The 20,348-nt window shown below is 37.7% G+C and overlaps 2 protein-coding genes across 4 annotated transcripts; both read right to left on the bottom strand.

Annotated features, from left to right (window-relative positions):
- Nucleotides 1–345: 345 nt before the first annotated feature.
- On the bottom strand, nucleotides 346–3,553 carry LOC112795787 (uncharacterized). Of its 2 annotated transcripts, XM_025837944.3 has the most exons (4): nucleotides 3,086–3,553; nucleotides 2,240–2,617; nucleotides 2,085–2,162; nucleotides 346–1,978 (listed from the first exon to the last, which is right to left on the bottom strand). In XM_025837944.3, exons 1-4 carry the CDS (start codon nucleotides 3,551–3,553, stop codon nucleotides 1,517–1,519), a joined length of 1,386 nt encoding a protein of 461 aa, XP_025693729.1. In that variant the 3' UTR covers nucleotides 346–1,516. The 2 variants fall into 2 exon arrangements, with proteins under 2 accessions (XP_025693729.1, XP_025693728.1); XM_025837943.3 differs by having other exon boundaries at nucleotides 2,240–3,553.
- Nucleotides 3,300–20,348, bottom strand: LOC112795784 (chromatin structure-remodeling complex protein SYD). 2 transcript variants are annotated; one of them, XM_025837936.3, is made up of 33 exons: nucleotides 20,150–20,348; nucleotides 19,202–19,316; nucleotides 19,034–19,095; nucleotides 18,254–18,345; nucleotides 17,573–18,166; nucleotides 16,851–17,005; nucleotides 16,099–16,259; nucleotides 15,945–16,009; nucleotides 15,149–15,856; nucleotides 14,805–15,022; nucleotides 14,548–14,645; nucleotides 14,272–14,457; nucleotides 13,929–14,109; nucleotides 13,631–13,825; nucleotides 13,495–13,538; nucleotides 13,236–13,292; nucleotides 12,800–12,896; nucleotides 12,465–12,637; nucleotides 12,163–12,376; nucleotides 11,906–12,031; nucleotides 11,716–11,805; nucleotides 10,981–11,097; nucleotides 10,790–10,870; nucleotides 10,209–10,316; nucleotides 9,692–9,861; nucleotides 9,237–9,315; nucleotides 9,070–9,144; nucleotides 8,102–8,199; nucleotides 7,914–8,021; nucleotides 7,285–7,342; nucleotides 6,955–7,182; nucleotides 5,398–6,622; nucleotides 3,300–5,299 (listed from the first exon to the last, which is right to left on the bottom strand). In XM_025837936.3, exons 2-33 carry the CDS (start codon nucleotides 19,304–19,306, stop codon nucleotides 3,618–3,620), a joined length of 7,650 nt encoding a protein of 2,549 aa, XP_025693721.1. In that variant the 5' UTR covers nucleotides 19,307–19,316; nucleotides 20,150–20,348; the 3' UTR covers nucleotides 3,300–3,617. The 2 variants fall into 2 exon arrangements, with proteins under 2 accessions (XP_025693721.1, XP_072089937.1); XM_072233836.1 differs by having other exon boundaries at nucleotides 17,585–18,166.

Raw genomic sequence — 20,348 nt, 5'->3', positions numbered from 1 at the left:
CCCTAATGGAAACGGGAAAATTAAAAAATGGAAAACATGATGAGGGTATAGTAGTAATTTCATCTGAGACACACACAAGTGATGTCTTTGGAAGTAGAAATGAGTATATAGGAATAGGACAAAATTCAGAAGCAAATCTTGCATATTCACTGTTCATCTTTATTCTTTCCCATTTTCACCTCATCACTTAAATCTTATTTTCAGTTTGGTATTATAATTTTTCAAAATCTGCAGTCTTTTTATTTTTTTCTTTTAAAAGTTGTAATATTATATTTAGTAAAAGAAAGTAGACGCCCAAAATAGAGACACACAAAATGTAGAACATGCTGCTTTCAAGAAGTATAATGAATCACAAGAATTGTATGGTATACGTATTATTTTCTAACAACATAAGATATGAACTATTTCTCTAAATAGACTATCATTTTAGTTTATTACATATTAGACTCATCAATTACAATATGGTTCATAAGCTAATGTTAGAAACTGTTATACTCAGCTTTATAATCTATTCAACATTTGAATTATATAAAAAAATGATTATAAATTGATGGATATTTTAAATATCAAAATATAGTTAATATTCAAATTGTGTAATAATGATTAGTTGATTACAATTAGTTTCAGTCTTTTTTGGTTTCTTCAGCCACTGAACTCTGGCCAGGTTCTTCCTCAGACCGGTTCTGCACATTTTCATACTTTTCGGATTCCTGGGGTGCTTCTGAGCAAGCAGTTGTTAAATTATCCTTCTCAGGTGAGCACACTGCAACTCTATCCTCAGTTGCTGAAGGAAGGGTTTTTTCCATTTCGTTCAATGCATTTTCTTGCAAAACTAGATTATCCTGGGAAGCTTCAGAATTTTTAGTACCAAGCTTCACAGCAGAATCAACCAAAGCCTCATCAGACAAACTCTCTACGCGTTCGCCCTCAGCAACTGAAGAGCATGGAGGTGGAACCCCATCAACAGATGTTTCCAGCGGCAGCAACGGAGAAGATTCAATGACATCCTTCTGAGGTGAGCTCTTTTCAATTATGTCAGCGGCTGCAGAAGAAGAGCACTCTTCTGCATCTTTCAGAGCATTTTGCCGTATGGCTTGATTATCATGGTTGGCGACACCAGTTTCAGTTCCTTTAGTATCATGCCCCACGAAAGGTTCACCCACTCTCAGCGAAGAACATGGAAGTGGAGCCCCATTGGCTGATGTTGTTTCGGGCACAGCTGGACCGCCATTAGAAACATCTGTTTCATCAACTGCAAAAGCTTCAGTGTCTTCTGACACCAGAATTTTTTCCTTCGTGCCAACTAAAACATTCTCACCCTCTGCCTTGTCCCCTGATGCAGAGGAACATGACACTTCCATCTCAGCAGCACAGCTCTCAATGGTTTCTACCTCATTCTCCATATCAGCTAATCCTTTATATTCACCCTCGGCCTTGTCCCCTGGTGAAGACACACACGGGACATGCATCTCAGCAGCACAATCTTGAATGGCTTCTGCCAGATTCTCCATATCAGCTAATCCTTTAGATTCACCCTCGGCCTTGTCCCTGGTGCAGATGTACATGGGACATCCATCTCAGCAGCACAGTTTTGAATGGCTTCCGCCCGATTCTCCATATCAGCTACTTCTTTAGATTCACCCTCGGCCTTAACCCCTGATGCAGACAAACACAGGACATCCATCTCAGCAGAACGGTTCTGAATGGCTTCTGCCTGATTCTCCATATCAGCTAATCCTTTAGGTTCACCCTTGGCCTTGTCCCCTGATGCAGATGTACATGGGACATCAATTTCAGCAGCATGGTTCTGAATGGCTTCTGTCTGATTCTCCATATCAGCTAATCCTTTTGATTCATCCCAAGCATCAGATGATCCTAGTGGACCTTTATCAGAAAAGGTCTCAACCTCATTCCCCCCTTCAGATGTTTTAGGAGCAGCAAGCATTCCAGTTTCATGATTTTCAGGTATCCCACCAACCTGGTACACACAGAATGTTGTCATGCAATTACCTTAAAACTAACACAAAACTACTGACATGTAAGACCAACACAAGATTTGGATGTTGTGTAGAGGAGGAATCAACCTGTGACTTGCCTTGATCACGGTGGTCACCTTCAGAATCAATCGATTCCTGAAGCAGCACTGGAACTGTAGAGGGAACCTGCAGAATTTTTTTTTGGTTGAATTTCAAGGTATAATATATCTATTAGATTTGCTAGTAGGAGCAGAAAGGCTTACCTCAGTGGCATTCCTACAGCTCTCCTCTGCACCTTTCTCTGGGGGCAGGAATTCAGAGCGGTCAGTCGCACCCTCCTCCATTGCCTCTTCCAGAGTTTCAGAGTTACTAATTGCACAGGTTTTGGATGAGACCTTGTTATCATCTATGCTAAAGGACGATGAGGGTAAAATTGCAGTTTCAGATATGGTTCCCTCTTCCACAAGGACAGACTGAGAAGCATCCACTGAAGAATTGGCCACAGCTTTTGACCCTGATGTTTGTTGTAAGACTGACCTATCAACAGGTTCATCAGGAGATTGATCTATGATTTTTTCCACCTCATCTGCTGAGGACGTATCTACATCCTGTCGGCAACTCTTTGTCACAATCTCATTGTCCTGCACAATTGTAACTTGGTTACTCACAGATGTGTCAATATTCATTGGGCAAACCACAGAAGAATCAACATTGGTATCACCAATAGCTGCTGCGGCTATCACATTTTCCTTGGGAACTGGGTCAATATTCGAAGATATATCAACAGCAGACACAGGTTGTTCACATATGAAATCCCCCATGTTCATTTTCCCCTCAGAGAGGGATTGTGAACAGCTCTTAACTAATGGCTTCTCATGCAACTCAGCATGTTTTAAAGCATCTAAATACTTCCCACTTAATGCAACATTGGTGGCCTCCGTTTCCGAAGGTGATAAAGCATTTTGTTCTATAGCAAGTTCTAATGCATTTTGAGAATTATTTCCAACTGTTATCTGAGACTCTCGCTCCAGCAAATCAGAATCTTGCATTGAACAATTGACTTCATTTCTGTAATTGATTTCACAAGATTTAGAAATAGGAGAATTTACCAATTCCTTAGAAACGGTGGGAGTCAGAGGGCAGGATGGGATCACTTGTGGTTGATCAGACATATTTTCACCAGAAGAAGCAAGAGGTGAAGACTTTGTACATGATTCAGACAGACACTCAGTCCTTACTGCAGAACTAAGTGGAGTTGCATCAAGAACCTCCACTTCACTCTGATTAGAACAAGTTTTAGTACAATGTTGAATATGGTCTTGCTTTTCTTTGATATCATCACAAATGGGGGTGTCAACCTCCATAGCACTAGGTAGGGGCTCATTCAAAGCAGTTATTTCTTGATCAGATGGAGGCTCAGATAGCTGCACATTCCCATCTGTAGGAATGATTGGAGTCAAGCACAATGCTCCAGTGGTTGGCATATCCGAACTTATTTTATTCCCAGATTCTGAATATTGGATTCCTCCTCTGATTGTTTTTCTTTCCCGTTCACTGCAAGGTCCACAGTCGCACATCCATCTTCACCAGCTGATATCTCAGAATATGGTTTATCCTCTGAACATTGGATATTGGAGGCACTCACTCCCCAGTAGCTGGCACATCTGAACTTGATTCAACATCCGGCTTCTGAATGCTGGAAGCTTCCTCCAATTGTTCACGCTGATTAATTGAAAGATCTGAAGTTAGACAAGCTGCTCCAGAAGTAGGTTCATCCATTCCAGCTTTAACCTCCAAAAACTGGTCGTTCGATGTAACCACTACTCCAGCAGTTGGCATATCGGAATTCACTTTATCCTCCAAAATCTGAATATTCGATGCCTCCATTACTTCCTTGTCATATTTGTTAACCGCATGGTCCAAGTCTGGGCAGGCTGCTTCAGTAGTTAGTATATCCAAACTTGCTTTATCCTCCAGATTCCGAATATTCAATGCTTCCACAGATTGCTTTTCATGCGTATTCACCGGAAGGTCTGAAACTAAAAATTCTGCTTCAGTAGCAGACATATCAGAATCAGTTTTATTCTCTGAAAACTGAAAATTGAAGGCATCCACTACTCCTGTAGTTGGCTTGTCTGACGCTGCTTTACCTTCAAGATACAGAGTAGTGGATGTTTCCTCTAATTGTCTTTCATTTCTGTTCACTGCTCCAGTAGTTGGCATATCGGAATTTTCTTTGCTCTCAAGAATCTGCATGTCAGATACTTCAGATTGCTTGTCATGCTCCTTACCTGTTTTATCCCGCAAACACATGTTATTGGAGACATCCACTGCTCCAGTATTTGGTATATCTGAACTTGCTTTGTCCTCCAATTTCTGATTATTGAATTCCCCCTCTGATTCTTTTTCTTGTATGTTCACAGCAATGCCTGGAGTTAGACATGCTGCTTCCGAATTTGTTATATCATAACCTGCTTTATCAGCATTCAACTGGGTATTCATGGAATCAATTGTAGTATTAGTTTTTAAGAGTTCGCCGGCAGCAGAATCTGCTGCTTTAGGCTTTGGCAAGCAGGTTCCAGAGAAAACTTCTTTCATAACCCTAGCCACATCATTGACATTTTGCATTCGGCCAAAAGCAGTAATCTTATCTGAGGATACTGGTGCACTATCAACCCTTCCTGGTGCAACTTTTTGCTGCTTGTTTAGAGAAGAAATGGCAGCTCCCTCTTTCGTGTTTAAATCATGAGCAGCGCCTCCACTGGGCAAAAGGATCTGAAATGCTTGAGCTTGAGCGACATCTGTAGCGACTTTACCCACCGATGACTCTACTGATGACTTCTGAAAATCATTATTTAAATTAGGATCCTGGGTAGCAAGGGAATCAGACACAACAGGAGATGCCGAAGATGATTTTCTCCCCCTACGCCGGGGTGGCTCCACTCTATTTTGAGTTTTACGGCCTTGCCTTTTAACTGGCATGGATTCAGGTGGGCATGGCTGAATGGATTCAGAACCTGATATGGAAGGATAAGCATTGTCTGATGCATTGGGAACTGCTTGTGCAGCCATAGGTTCTACAGCCTTGTTAGAACTTCCTTTTGTTTCTTTTGTAGAATGGACTGGAAAAGTATCAGGTTTTGAAGCTTCATCACAGTGATGAGTTTTCGCCTCCAATTGTTGGTCCCTTGTAACCTCTGTAACAGGCAAGGTTGAGTCACAGAAACTTTTGTTCCTTGAATTCTCCAGAACAAGGGTATTGGATAAATGGATGGAAGCAGAACCATGCATATCAGAATTCTGAACCTTCTCTATTTCCAACCCTGCAAAAGTATAAATTCTTTAGATCACATCCTAAGCCTTTTTCTGTATGAACGTTAAAAAGTAAACATTAAAATGTTGACATTCAAAATATACTCACCAGGAGATCTTTTGGTATTATCTTCAGTTGTTGATTCAACCAATGCCTTATTGGCTATATCACCAGATACTTCAGTTGATTTTAAATCCTTATCAACAATACTATGTGATGCATGATCTTGGACAACACTGTGTGATTCCTGAACAAGGCTATCTTGCAAGCTTTTCAACTCCGTGGCTTTATCATGTAATACATTGCCTGATGAGCTTTGTAAATTGGAAGTAAGGTGCAAATTCTGACTACCTGAAACATCTGGAATAGGCAATACCATTGCTTTTTTCTTTCCCCTGCGTCGGGGAGCTCCTGATCCATTTTGAGGCTTCTGATGTTGCCCATCATTTTGTATAGGTACAGAAGGATAAGTAGGAACAGTTTGAGGCACAGGAGTAACAGAGGACAAAGGAAGGGGCTGCTGAGAACTCAGAGCAATCCCAACTCCAGATTTATTATCACCTCCACTGCTTAAAGTCACAGAACCCGGTTCTGTACTTGAATGTTGTACCGTAGCACTGGAGGAAACAGTATCACCTTGGGAGATAGCTTCACCAGCAGATGGATTCAGGGGTTTGTGTTCCAACTGCTCATTCATCTTTAAATCAGGACCAATAGAAACCCCAGATACAGGAGGCAACACTAGAACCTGCTTCTTCCCTCTACGTCTAGTTGCCTCCCCTCCACCTTGAGATTTCCGGCCTTGTCCTCTTGTTTGTATTGGCACAGAAACAGTAGTACCCTCTGCTTGAGAGTTGGGTGGAGTTGTCAGATTAGGAGAAACACCAGTAGCAGACTGCTGCGCAGGTCCACTCACACCAATAACTTCAGAAGAATGAGAAATAGATTCGGGAGTTGACAATACTACTTGACCAAGCAAAGTTCCTTCCTTTACCTGCATGTCCACTTCAACAGTTCCGGAAGTAGCCAGAGGGACTGCAGTTACAGGCAACTTATCTGAGGTTATTCTTCTTGGCCTGCCACGTCCACGTTTAGCAGGTGGTGTTATATCTTTGACTTTATGCACAGGCAAACTCCCAAGAGATGATGTTGCAGGGGCCACTGGAGGCACCACTGCAGTCTCCGTGACAGAAGCGGTTGCAGCAAAGCTAGAAGCATTTGTTTTGCAATTTGATTCTATCACTTCTTCCATTACTTTCGGTGATCCAGGAGATTCAGCTTTACACATCTTATCAAACTCCTCCTCTGTCCATTGTTCTTCATAGGAACGCACCTATGAAAGGCATATGGAAAAGGCAATAAGAAGTTAGAATGTGGTAGCTGATATTCAATACTAGGATACCACACAACACCAGGATATAAACCTACATCTTCAACTTCATTTTCCTTCTGTTTTTTAGGTGCTTTTAAAACATATTCCTACAGGTGACCAGGGAATGAAGTTTTCTACATCATGTTTCAACTAGAATCCCCAAAGGGGATATGCATGGGGTTATAGCAATGTAGGTCATGTTTATGCAATAAAAGGTTAAGAGCAAAAGGGGAACACACAGCACATTTATGACCCAGAAAAATTAAATTGACTAATTGAATATATAGAGAAACCTCTCTTGCACGTTTTCCCCTTCCGTAATGTTGAGTATCGAGGCCCCCAGGAGTTCCACTCTTCCTCTTGATTCCGTTAGATGCTACATCATCCTTGGACACATCGAATATCTTCATCGCTTCATAGAATTGTTTCAAGTCTTCATCTGTAACTAGACGTGAAGGAAGGGTAGGAATAGGCTCAGAACCATCAGTTGCTGGCCCAGATACCAACTTCTTCCATGTAGCCTGCAATGATTTTTTTAACCCCCATGGAAATCAAGATTCTGTCACATAAAGTAAAAGCATAATTATGCAAATGAAGATCTCAAAAAATAGACAATAGCGTACCATCTCATCTTCGCGCCTTTTTTGGTCAACAGCCTCAAACACATCTATTTCTGCTTCACTGCCAACAAGAATTTAAAAATAAATTAATAAGTAAGCCCCTCAAATTTCTTTCCTCTTCGTTCCGCCTTTTGACATGGTGTGCACAAGAGGAGGAACAAAGAAGAGAATAGATCAAGTATTGAGTAACTAAACAATAAAGCTATTATGTTGCTAAACTGCTAACATAAATGAGCAAAGCATATAACTGGGCTTCAAATGCAATCATAAAAGAACACTTCTTGGGTTAAGCTAAAAGATCCTAAGATAGCATGGTGCAATCTTTGCATTTAGACAATACATTTAAATCAGCAAACAAAGGAAAGAGTAGAATGATAGAATGACAAGCATAAATCAGGGAGCATAACTTATTAGCAGTTCAAAAAATTCTGTTGGATAAGAATAGGATTTTAGGGGTTGGTCATTGACATGACGCAAACACATATTGCCAAGATTTCTAATCATTCCCAATTAGCAAACCAAGTTATAGTACAACCTAGAAAGAGCAAATCCTAAACCCAATTTATTATCCGATTAATCAAGAAATATCATTCAGAGACAGAAAATGGTGTAATTTTCAAGAAATCAAGTACCTGCGTGCTAAGAGATCATTTAAAGCATCATCATCCAATACAGGTGCCGCTTCCTCTTTCTTACACTCACGCAGGAGGGATTCCAAGTATTCTCTTCGGTCCTCAGCACTGTAATACATAGGCAAAATAAAACTTCAGAGCTGATTCAAATTCTGTGATGAACTAAAGATCAAATGTATGACGTCAACCTTGTATTATTGTCAAAAAACCCAGCAGTAATGCTCTGATTAGCAACTCCCAGTTTGTGCTCAGCAGAAGCTCTGACTTGTTCTTCAACAGTTTGAACCTTTTTACACCAAATGTGGAATTAGATACTTTGGTAAACATGACAATTTGGCACAATATTTAAAGTATAGTTTCCACATTGGCACAAACGTGGCCTTATTAGCATCAGAGACAATTAAATGATAAGTTCATCCAAACTATGCTTAAGATGAGAAGTGTATCTCGGATTTTATGGTATCAAGATGCAGCAAACAATATGCAGATAAAGATTCCAGCGATCCAAGGTTAGCCTTGTACAGCAGGTATGCTTACTTCCCAGTCATAAATCTCACTAAAAATCCAGATACCCATAATTGTCAGGTTAAAAACTAAACTCCATCTTTTATCCAGCAGTCTTGTCTGCATCTTTCCCTTGCTTATGTTTTAAATTTCTTCTTTTTCAAAACAAAATAGAATAAACTCCAAAAGAAACAGACAACAAAATCGGTTTTAAATGGAATTATAACCAAGAGTTACGACACTAGATATTATTTAAAATATTGGTGGTGGTAGACATACAAAAAGTATAGTTAATGCTAACTCGCAAGATAAACAACTACCCACCTATGCACCCCGAAAAAGAAAATCATAACCACAAAAGTATAAGATCCTATTAATAACAGCAAGGAGCAAATATTATTGTGAATCAGGAAAAAATATTGGAATCCAAATCAAATATACTTTTTTTGGAATAAACTAAAAAAGAGTATTATTGAGAAGTGGAGGATGATACAAATAAACGAGACGAGAAGAATATCCTCCATCCAAGAGAAAAAGCTTTAAACGAATCAAAAATTTTCAATCTCCTCATCATGTTTGATACTAGAGTTTCTCAAAATCAAATATATGCAATTGTATCCACCCATCAGTAAAAGAGATAAAAAGTACTAACTGTTTCAAATCGAAGTACTAAAACATCCTTCTTCTGACCAATTCTATGAGCCCTTGCTTGTGCTTGCAGGTCAACCTGAACATATACCACAACCAAAACAATCATAAATAATCAGCAACAAAAAGCAAAAAACTTTACAAAGAAACTCATATAGGAAATATAATTGCCTGTGGATTCCAGTCAGTGTCAAATATAATCACTGTGTCAGCAGCTTGAAGATTCACTCCAACGCCACCAGCACGAATGCTACATATCAACGGATATAAGTCAGCAAATTTGAAGGTAATATAAAATGATAAATCTCATTCTGAAAAGAAAACAGAACCGAATTTGTTACGACCTAATGGTTATATCTTGAAATCATGAAAGAAATCTCATTAACTGCAAATCCTCATTTGCTAAATTAGGGTAAAAAACGTGAATACAATGGCCTAACAATTTCTTACCATTAAACAGAGTATCCTTATTTGCCAAATTAGGGTAAAAAGATACGCAATAAAGGAAAAAGTGGAAATATCCCTTGGAATAGCAAAAAAAAAAAAGGTTTCCCTTTCTCACCTCCAATCCAATCATCAAACTCTTTCGCATTCAGACACAGTGCTCAAGTAAATATTGGAATTACCTGAGCAAAAATATAAAATATGGAGAACCAGGTTGGTTAAACAGGTCTATTAGGGCCCCACGATCACCTCCCGAGGTATGCCCATCCAGCCGAAGGTACCGATGCTGTTTAAGAGTTAAGTATTCCTCCATAACATCAAGAAGCCTAGTCATTGTTGAGAAGAAAAGAACCTGTAACAGCATTATTTGACACCAAATATTTAGAGTTAAATTTTACTTTTAAAAACGATGTACTAAGACCAAATACTAGATAAGTAAAAAATAGTTCGGTTCCAATGCTCGAGAGAAACAAATAAGGAAATGTCAAATTCAGTATCCAAAGAAGCTAACAGCCAAAAAGTATCCAAGCAGAATATCAAAAAAATAAAAAAGCAAATTTAAAATTTCAGAACAACGGAAGGGAAGTTTGGCACTTTAACCAAGCATCATTCTCCAAACACATGGCAACTTACAACAATAGTGCAACTGAAGGGAGTTAAAATACAGTGGTTCAGAAACAGTTATAGAGGATACCATACCCGATGATCTGCTGCCTTCAATTTAGGTAAAATACGGTCCAACATCTCAAGCTTCCCACAAAGTCTAATAATTGGGGGTAGATAATGCCTAGGTATAAAGTTATCCACCTAAAAAAAGCAAAGTCGAATTGTAGTATAAAGAGAAGTAAACATATGCAATTAAAAATAAATAAATAAATGAGACTATTTAAAAGAATAGGCTATAGCCTACCGACAGTGTTTTATTACTTACATTTCTGGCTGCATCATCAGGAGTCAGAAATTATAGAATATAGACAAATCTTGCTGACAGAAATGTTTTTATTTTCTTTTTCTTTTTTTTTAAAGTTTGTGATCCTGCTTTCTTTGTTGTCAGGTTTAGCCATAAAATTGTTCAGAAAATGATATCGAAGATAGGTGATTGGTGGATGTGGAACACAATGCATTCCGCAATCTTCATATCTCACAGGGAAAATGTAAGTATAATGTTTGTATTTTCTTTAGCTCATAAAATCTAAGCAAATTGTGGTTGAAATCATAATTCAAAAGACACAAACTCCTCTCTGAAAAGCAACACAATAACGCAACAATTAAGATTATACCTCCTCTGCATGAAGCTGGCTGAGATATGGATGATTGCAGATATTACGAAGCTCCATGACAGAGTTGTGCACCGACCGTGCCTAATAATTGAGTGCTCCAATTAGATCACCCAAGGAAATTTCATTTAAACACGCACACCCACACAGACAGAGAAAGAGAGGAAGGAACAGAAAGTACAAGAAAATAAAACCTTTGTTGTGCCAATAGAGCCAAGATTTTCTTCCACTCTCTTCATCAAAAGTTTTTGATACGCAGAAGCCTCACATCTTACAAGTCTTTCAATCTTTTCGGGAAGTTCATTTTCAACCTACAGTAAATTCAAAATGCAAGACAATTACAACTTGATTGCAATGACTGCAAAAGCTAGCATACTTTAAGAGACAAGATTTCATTGAACAAGGCAATGCCGCAAAAAAACATCTCAATTCTCAGAGCTAACAATACTGAAATCCTAAACTGATTCTATACAATATCATATCGTACAGTTATAAAACACTAGAACAACTTTTAGGAACTCGGTTTTATCTTGGTGCCTAGGTCACAATGTAAGAGAATAATATAATTCTTATGCCCTGCATATGTCCTCAACCAGTGAAAACTATGGTGCTCTCAAATTCCAACTTTTTGTATTCACATGAAGGAAAATATATAATGACAACTAGACATCCACCAGAAACTAGTAAAGAAAGGTGAATATATAAGTAGCCAAAAGATGAATACGTAAATCTTCATAATTTTATTTCATAGAAGCAACTAGAACGAATTAATGAATATATGAACCATAACAAAAAGAAGAAGCCACATAAAAATTATCGTTCCTTTTCTTTTTTTTTTTAAAACAATAAAACAAGATCATAGTATGAAGAAAAACAAAACTTAGGAGCAGTAGCATAGTAATCTTAGGCAGTTGGACTTATTAAGGAACCTTGTGTTTAAGCCTCCGAAGTACGAATGGTCTCAGAACTTGGTGCAGACGATTGATGATCAAGAGGTTCTCCTCCTCGGATAGTAAGGCCTTGTTATAAGTTTGAAATCAGACAAACAGAATAATGAGGTTGACAGTTAGCCATGAAGACTTCAAATATCAATAGATCAAAACATTATCCATAGCTTACTTCATCTGGCGAGTTATCTCCAGCACTCTCAAATGGCTTATTAAACCACTGGGAAAAATCCTCAGATGAATTAAATATGTTAGGTAACAAGAAGTTAAGTAGCGCCCATAGTTCCTCAAGATTGTTCTGCAGAAAATATAAATAAACCAGCACTAAATAATAGTATCAAGTATATGTTTTAAAACCATTTTTAAATCAAATATATATATAGGCAAAATAAAAAGTAAGCTGCAATAGCAGTTAAAATAGTAGTGAACCTGCAATGGAGTTCCAGTTAACAACAATCTATGAGAACTCTGATAGTGTTTTAAGTCAGCATTCAACTTGCAAGAAGCATTTTTTATGCGATGGCCCTCATCAATTATTATATAATGCCAGTGTATTTTGCTAAGCTTTGGTCTGTCATGCTTGTTCATTAGATATTCATATGTTGTCAGGAGGACATTGAATTTCTGGTGAACAATCCTGTCCCTAAATCACAGAACAAGTGATAAGAATCATACAAGGCAATGTATCAAAACAGATTGAGTTGCATATCAATTTTTGAAAGCCCCATTACTTAAATAACCGACGTCGCTCCTCAGGTGGTCCAGCATAGACAATTTTATGTACATCAGGAGCCCAAAAGTTGATTTCTGAATCCCAACCAGGTAGAACTGAAGAGGGCACAACCACAAGAAATGGCCCCCTATCATTTTTACTTTCCATCAGGTAGCAAATTAGAGAAATAACCTTGCAACAACAAAAAAAAAAAAAAAAAAAACCACAGAAAAACGAGCATTAAGATAATAGATCATACAAAAGCTTTCTGACTTATTCTCATAAATATGTGATGTGCCAAATGACTCCTTAACACTACAAAAACTTTAAAAATAGAAGAAAATAAATTATTACCTGAACAGTTTTGCCCAGTCCCATTTCATCTGCGAGGATTCCATTCAAGTGGTTGTTATATAAGGAAACAAGCCACCTCAGGCCATTCATTTGATACCTAATGACAAAAATTGAAAAACAAATAAATGTAAAGCCAAATGCCATGCTTAAACAACATAGCTAACAAAATTTTCGGTGAATTTACTTAGGGGTATACCTAGGGTAAACTTATCATGGATGAACTCCATGGGCAATGTTACATATCAAGATCATCCATGAAATTTTACCCCTTCACTTTTACCCCCTATCAAAACACAACCTTGAAGGAAAAAATAACATGCAAAAGAACCAAAGAAAATCTCCCTGAAACAAAAACTACTGAGCATGGAACAATCATGCTTTGATTCTCACAAAATTCAAATATAAACCAATTAAACCAAATGTAAATGTAACATACTCCCTCAATTTTCCGCCCTTCAAACAAGATGGCTGCTCTGCAATGCTCTCCTTTACACTGCAGCAAGAAAATTACTTAGAATGGAGCAAAAGAATTACTCAACAGAGTAGAAAATCAAAAAAGAATACAAATTATTGAACACAGAAAATACAAAGCCATTGAGGAAGAGATCCGTTTTAAATTTTTGTAAGGGAATATAAATAAACCAAAACTCAAAACTATTAAACCTGATAAGAAAATGCAAGTACAAAAGTTATACCTGTGTGCCATCATATAATATTTCTCATTGCTTTCCAGATAATGCTGTAGAACAGAATTTTGGAAGAAATAAGCAATATAATTATTAATAGCCAAACTTAAAAAAAGAGATGTGCAATTTTGGAAAGGAAACTTGCCTTGGCCTGATCACCTTCATCCTCATTTTCAAGAGTAGATTCACTCTTATCAAGAAAACTGCCACATTGTGCCTCATCAATATCATGTTCAAAGCGACCTGCTGCAGTCTTTGCTTCTTGTAGCTTGGAACCAAGCTTTTGGAGATACTTCTCGGTCTCTTTAAGAAGTTGCTTCACACGATCAGATTTCGCATCCTAATGAAATAATCGAGGTTGATGATTGAGAAAAAGCTATTGAGCATTGGCACTTCTATGCAAGTCTAGAAACCATTAACATATATTAAGTACAGCAACCTACCTGAACCATCCGTAGATAACCTTCCACATCGTTTATTTTCAACAAATTAATCTTCTCCCGCTGGATCCTATCAATCTTCTCACGATGAATGCGCTCTTTTCTTTTATGGTACTCTTTCACATATCTATTGACACCCTTCCACCGTTCCCTTTTGATTTTGAACACATCATCAAGCTTTTCCCTAAATTAATAAAACAAGTATTGAGTTAAGGAAACCATATAAAAAGTAATATTTCTATAGTCAACATAAAAACTAAAAATAAAAATTTAAAAAAAGAAAAAGCTATATAACTATATTTCTTCACCAAATAAAAGAAATCAGAAAAAAGAAAAAGGTACATACTTGTGGACTTCTATCTCACTGAAAAACTCCTTCTGTCTTTCACGGATTCTTTTTTGACGCTCTTCCCTCATTTTATGCTCATACCTTTCTAGTTGTTTGACCCTTCTACCATGCCTATGCTTCTTAACCGATTTCAACTGTTCCATCTCAGTTGTAATTGGTTTGAAAAAATCATTCAGAAAATCACTGCAAACAAAAGAAAAAAGGATATTGTCACACTGATCAATCATCAAAGAAAACTTAAACACTCATTTAAGATTTAAGAACACCAAGTACCTGCGGAGACGGCGCTGGAGGTCTAATAATTGAAGTTTCTTCAACTCTATGACGCTTTTTGTTTTAGCAGATATATCCTCAGATGAGCTCACATTTTCCTACAATACAATTAATGTACCGCAGGCTATAAGATCTATCCAATATTAATTTGGAACCAATTGAATGCCGATTTTCTAGGGTGCACAAATGAATCAGATCATATGTACAAGAATAACATGTTCAACACTAAATTGGTAGGAAGCCGGTTAAAAACAAACCTTTAGCTTGAGGAAACATGTGGTCATTATTTGCTTTGTTTTTTGTTGTTTTTGTACCCAGTTTTGCTGAACTAGAAGCCTCTTTTTCTGCTGATCCATAATCCACCTTCCTGACATTGTATATTTTGGAGGAGGTAACCTCCCATTCCCTTCTATGTCTGTAGAAAAAGTGGCATCATGTCTTGATGCATCATTAACAGGAACTGTTTTGAACCCATCTGCAATTACTTTCACTTGATGTCAGAAAGGTGTAAATTATTGGGACAGGAACAATTCGGAAATCAATAGGATGTTCATCAAAGAAACTGATTTCAATCCCATGGTTTTAAAACCAAAGGTCTTACCTGAAGAAACATTTTTCGCTAATAAATCTGCATCCTTCATCAAGCTTGCTCCCTGGGGATCAATGCCAGTCCCTGGAACAGGTTTCCAGTGCTCTTTCAAAGCATACGTCAAGTGGTTTAGAGAATGATGGTTTCGAGAACCACCACTGTTAACAATATTTTGAAACTGATTAACAACATTGTCTCTTCTTTCTATTGGCAACTCATGCTGAAGAGAAGAGACTTGCGAGGGTCCTTCTGAAGCCTCATCAGAACTAGCAAATCCGGTAAAGCCATTTATCTCAGGATTCATCTGCTTATTCAGCCCAATGACAGAGGAAGGTCGGTTGGACAGTCCAACCTGAAGATTACCACTGTCAACATCACCCTTTGTACTAGAGGAATCTTGCTGCTGAAAAGAAGTAGCTGACGAAGCTTGTGCACCAGCTCTTTCTTGAATTTGCTTTTCAAGCTCTACTTTTTTGACAGCTAGGAGATGTTTCCTTTCTTCAGAAAGAATACCTTTGTCCCCAGTCATTATTGCACTCTCAGTTCCCTTGCAGAATGACGTAGCTTCCAGAGATTTTCCAGCAGAAGGGGACCCTGAAGAGTTATTATTATCAGGTTGTCTCATATTGTTCAGACCTCCAAACGGCATCATGGCCCCTGACGAGGTACCCAATTCAACAGAAGATTGTGACTTTCCTTTGTGGTCAGTATGATCCTTTCCTGAATTTCCATCATATATCTTCCCATCAGTTACCAGTTAGGTGACGAGAATAATTTATTATTTAACAATTAAATAAACACCAGTCACCTTCTCTAGAAAAAGCGGTTCCAAGAGCAATTTCAAGATGTAGTTGCTTTGGTGCTAAACCATTTCTGCACATTCAAAACAATATATGAAAATATAATGAAACTTAGTTCGATCTTTTCATATTTAAACAGTGGTAGCAAAGTTATGTTTTTACCTAAATGCTAGAAAAACAAGGCACTGAGCTCGGAGCTGTTTCAACTGTTGTTCTTTGAAAGGCACACCAGATGATCCACTAATCGTGGATCTTGCCATATCTCTGGGAGGAACCCCTTGTCTAAGCATAGTTATTTCTGAGTTACTACTATGCCTGTCAGTCTGTCAATAAAATTATCTGGTAAAGCAATCAACTTGACTCATATAAACCATATAAAAAAAAAACCTTGCGTAATATATATATATACAATATAACAAGTAAATTTAAGTTTTAATTTAGTATAATGGATATCCCCATATACTGTAAGCTTTAGTTAGATGATTATAGAAGTTATGGCAACGAGTTAAAATAAAAATAAAATGGAAAGAGAAAAGCTTAAAGTCATTATGAAGAAAAAAAATTAATGTCACGCAATAACGTGAAACTAAGGACACATTTAATTCTTCATCTCTATTGCAAATATTAAAGCCACTATCTTTTTTATTTATTATTTTATTTTTCCACCTCTAAGTTTCAAAAGGACAAAAAGGCACCATGTCCAGTAAATAAACAGTAATAATAGAGATTCCTAGTTGAAACATCAATTCCAAAAATCTGGCGTGATAGATGGGGTTGAACAGGCATTACACATGTATTGATCAGAAAAAATGGAGCAAAAAGGGAGATATTCCTTGCAAGTGAGCTAAGTAGGACATACTTCCCCATCATATAAGTAAGAAATCCTGAGCTCCAGCATTATATACGACAAATACCTGGCCTATTTTATGTTCATCAGCAGAAGTAGTAGAACTTCCACTATCATGCCCAAGCATCCCACCATGCCGCATTGAACTTGAGAGAACTGATTCAGTCATTGCGTATGCACTAGTGGCAACCCCCATCCCTCCATGAACCATAGGATGAGCACCTGAAATTTAGAAAAATTGATCATGTAATTATTATACCATACAAGTAAAAACAGATATTTTCCTAATTTATTTTCCACCAGTAATTTGGCACTCCAAGAACTAAAAAAAAGAAAAGGAAAAGTGTATCCGAGAAACATAGAAGGCTCTACTGTCATCATCACAGAAGTGAAATAAAATAAAATAAAAAATAATAAGAAAAAGTGTATTCTATTAAATTCTTGGATTCCCATAGTTTATATTTATGCATAAACTCGTTAATCTTCATTGTTTTCCACTAACTTCTGTAGTTGACACTGCTATTTTATGCATAAATAATTCAAACTGTGTGCAGATCTCAAACCCAAGAACAGAGGTTCATCTATATACACAATGATCCTAGCACAATTGACAAATCCGTTACTTGAACCTGGGAAGGGGAGCATTAACAGATAAGTTGGAACTTGGAATTTTCGTCCATCACATCATCAGGAACAAGACAAAGAAAACAAGGGAATCTGAGATGTTTCAAAAGCTTACATATTCATTGAGTCAAACAACTTAAATCATGTATACATAACGAGAACCACCTTGAAGTTTACCAGAAGCAATATGAGCAGAGGAAACCTCTGTATCTTCTGGATATTTAGAATTCGGAGCACATGGCACTGGATTGCCAATCTTTGTTGGGCCTTCTTGGTTGGCCCTTTGCATTTGACTACTACTTGGAACCCTGTTAAAGTTAGTCAGCTCTCCACTTCTAACTGGAAGACCATCTGATGATTCAGCCTTGGTCATTTTACCCTTCCTCGTATTAGCAGTATTTCGTTGATCAAGACGAGAAGAAATGTCAACGTGTGGTTCTGCAGGTGACAATGTATCCCCCCTCTTTCTCTTTGAGGTAGCTTTTTTACCATCCTTTTGATTCACCTGTTTGTCCAAATTAGTAGTATCTCGTCTATCATGTGATTGTGAGTTAGCAGACCTAGAATCTAAACTACACGGACTTCCATGATCAAAAGACTGACCACTCCTCTGAGCCGCAGATCCTTGATAGTGATCAGGTGCTCCACTACTTGGGGAAACTGGGGGCCGGCCAGAAGCGAAGGAATCCAGTTTGGGCATCACATTTTCAGGCAACCCTGCTCTTGAATCCGTAGCAACACCCACTGCTTGTGAAGTTCCTGCACAAGTTACAATCGATAACATCAAAACCTACAGGGAAATTATTATGAACTTTTTTCCTGCAACATGAAAAATAAAAAAACTACCTATTTGAGAACTGCCAGCACCAGAAGGAGGACGTGAAGACTTCAATGCTTCAATATCAAGATTATGCTGATTGATGACAGTCTCCATTGCCCTACAATGACAAGTTAAGTTGGACGAAAATTTATTATACGACAAGGCAAGATAACAGTATAAAAGAAGATAAGGAATCCACAAAAAGAAATAAGAAATCAGCAACCAACACCTATATGGATAAACCTTGCACAAAAAGCATGAAAATCCCCTTGTAAATTGAACATAATAGAAGGAGTGAGAACAAAAAGGATCACACTTCTAACCACTTGTTACGGAGTCAATAACACTGTCATGAACTAAAATCATAAACAAATTAAGTTGTTAGGCGGAAAAACTTGGGTTGTTAAACCCTCAGCTACTTCAGCATCGTGCATGAGTATATGACTCAAACCTATTCACTAAAAGGACATAAACAGACCCCGGCATGCTGCTCAGAAAGTGGCACCAAAATGCAACAAATGCTTATCATCTTTCCGAGTTCCACCCACTTCCACAAATAATTTAATAAATATGATCTTCCCATTACTTTATTACCATCTCAGGCATGCTAGAGCTAGTTAATATCTTATAAGTGAAGGAGTACATGTGAAACCTTATATTCTTACACCACATCTTACTCTTACTCCCACAAGGCACAAAAACATCATGATTGTCAAAATCAACCTCAAGCAGAAAGGGGATTAATAACTGACTGTGGATATCTATGTATGCATTTAATTGAGCACTATATATTGCAGGTATTCTACCTGGATATCACTTGATATGGCATTGAATGCTCCTTCCCACTTGATTTCATGTGTTGTAGTATCTGAAACAGATACCAAGTTAGTTACAAGCATACTAAACCCATACCAGGAACTAAGGAGTGACGAGGAATAATTAAAAAAGTCCGTTCATAAGAAAATGACACACACCACGTAGAGTTTAGTAGCCAACTTAGCTGGCTCATCTTTAGAATCTTGGATGAGTTTGTGCAGAAACTTAGCTGCCTCCAATTCAACATTTTGCGAAGAGGCCATCTCATTTATCCTGAAGCATACAAGAAAAAGCTAATGCTATCATACCAGGATAAACTCAAAATCACTAAAACATTTTAAACAGTCTAAGTGCAAATTAAGATATTATCTGGACCAATTTACAGTAGTGGCATAACCAAGCTCAACCCAAATACTTAAAGTCCAACATCCGACATAAATAAACCCTATAAATGTGTCAAAGTTTTATGATACCCTCCATAAACCCGACCACTAACGTTATGCAGTGGCAATTCTACACCAACTGTTAAGGCAGCAAAACTCAAAAGGAACTAACAAAGACGTGCAGATACTGCAAGGCTATGCTTTCCACTGGAGATTCCAACAAGATTCCAGAAAAACCAAAGGAAAGAAGCATGAAAACTTCAGGGGAGAGATGAATGAGTAATTTGGTATCTAAGATCACAATCAGAAGCTAATAAGCTATATCACTATGTGAAGGAATATATTCACCAAACAACAACATCACAAGGTATATAAGTAACTAATACCCTACACTCCATCTTTTTTCCCCTTCTCCAGTGGTTAATCCACCAACCTACCATCAAATACATTAACCCTGTTTTCTTAGTTATTCCACGACTTAAAAAAATTAAAAAGAAAACCGCACAAATAGAAATCCAGTATATTGTGAAAAACACACAAATCTAACTGGAAACTCTAACTTTCTGCAGGGAACAAGCATAATAGCACAGAGATAACGAGAATGCCAGCAGAAGAAGCTGAAATTGAGATGAAAAATCAAACCCGGAACAAAATTCTGGAAAACAAAACAAAGAGTAGGTTTCATAATATCAGATTTCATTTGATAGGAATTGTTTAAAATACCTGATCGGAGAAGAAGAGAAGTGTACTCCAAACAAGATGAAGAAGCGAGCGAGGCTCTTTAAGCTACATAAAGAAATGAAAAGAGGTTTCGTTGCGATGAAAACGAAACGAAACAAAACGCACCCTTTCCCTTCTTTGCATCACTGACCAACGAACGAACGACCACCCCCAATCGCGGTTCCACTACACCGTCGCACGT

The sequence above is a fragment of the Arachis hypogaea genome, chromosome 4 (assembly GCF_003086295.3).
Source record: "Arachis hypogaea cultivar Tifrunner chromosome 4, arahy.Tifrunner.gnm2.J5K5, whole genome shotgun sequence".
Lineage (NCBI taxonomy): Eukaryota > Viridiplantae > Streptophyta > Magnoliopsida > Fabales > Fabaceae > Arachis > Arachis hypogaea.
Note: the sequence above shows the minus strand (reverse complement) of the source record. Positions and strands in the feature narration are given on the sequence as shown.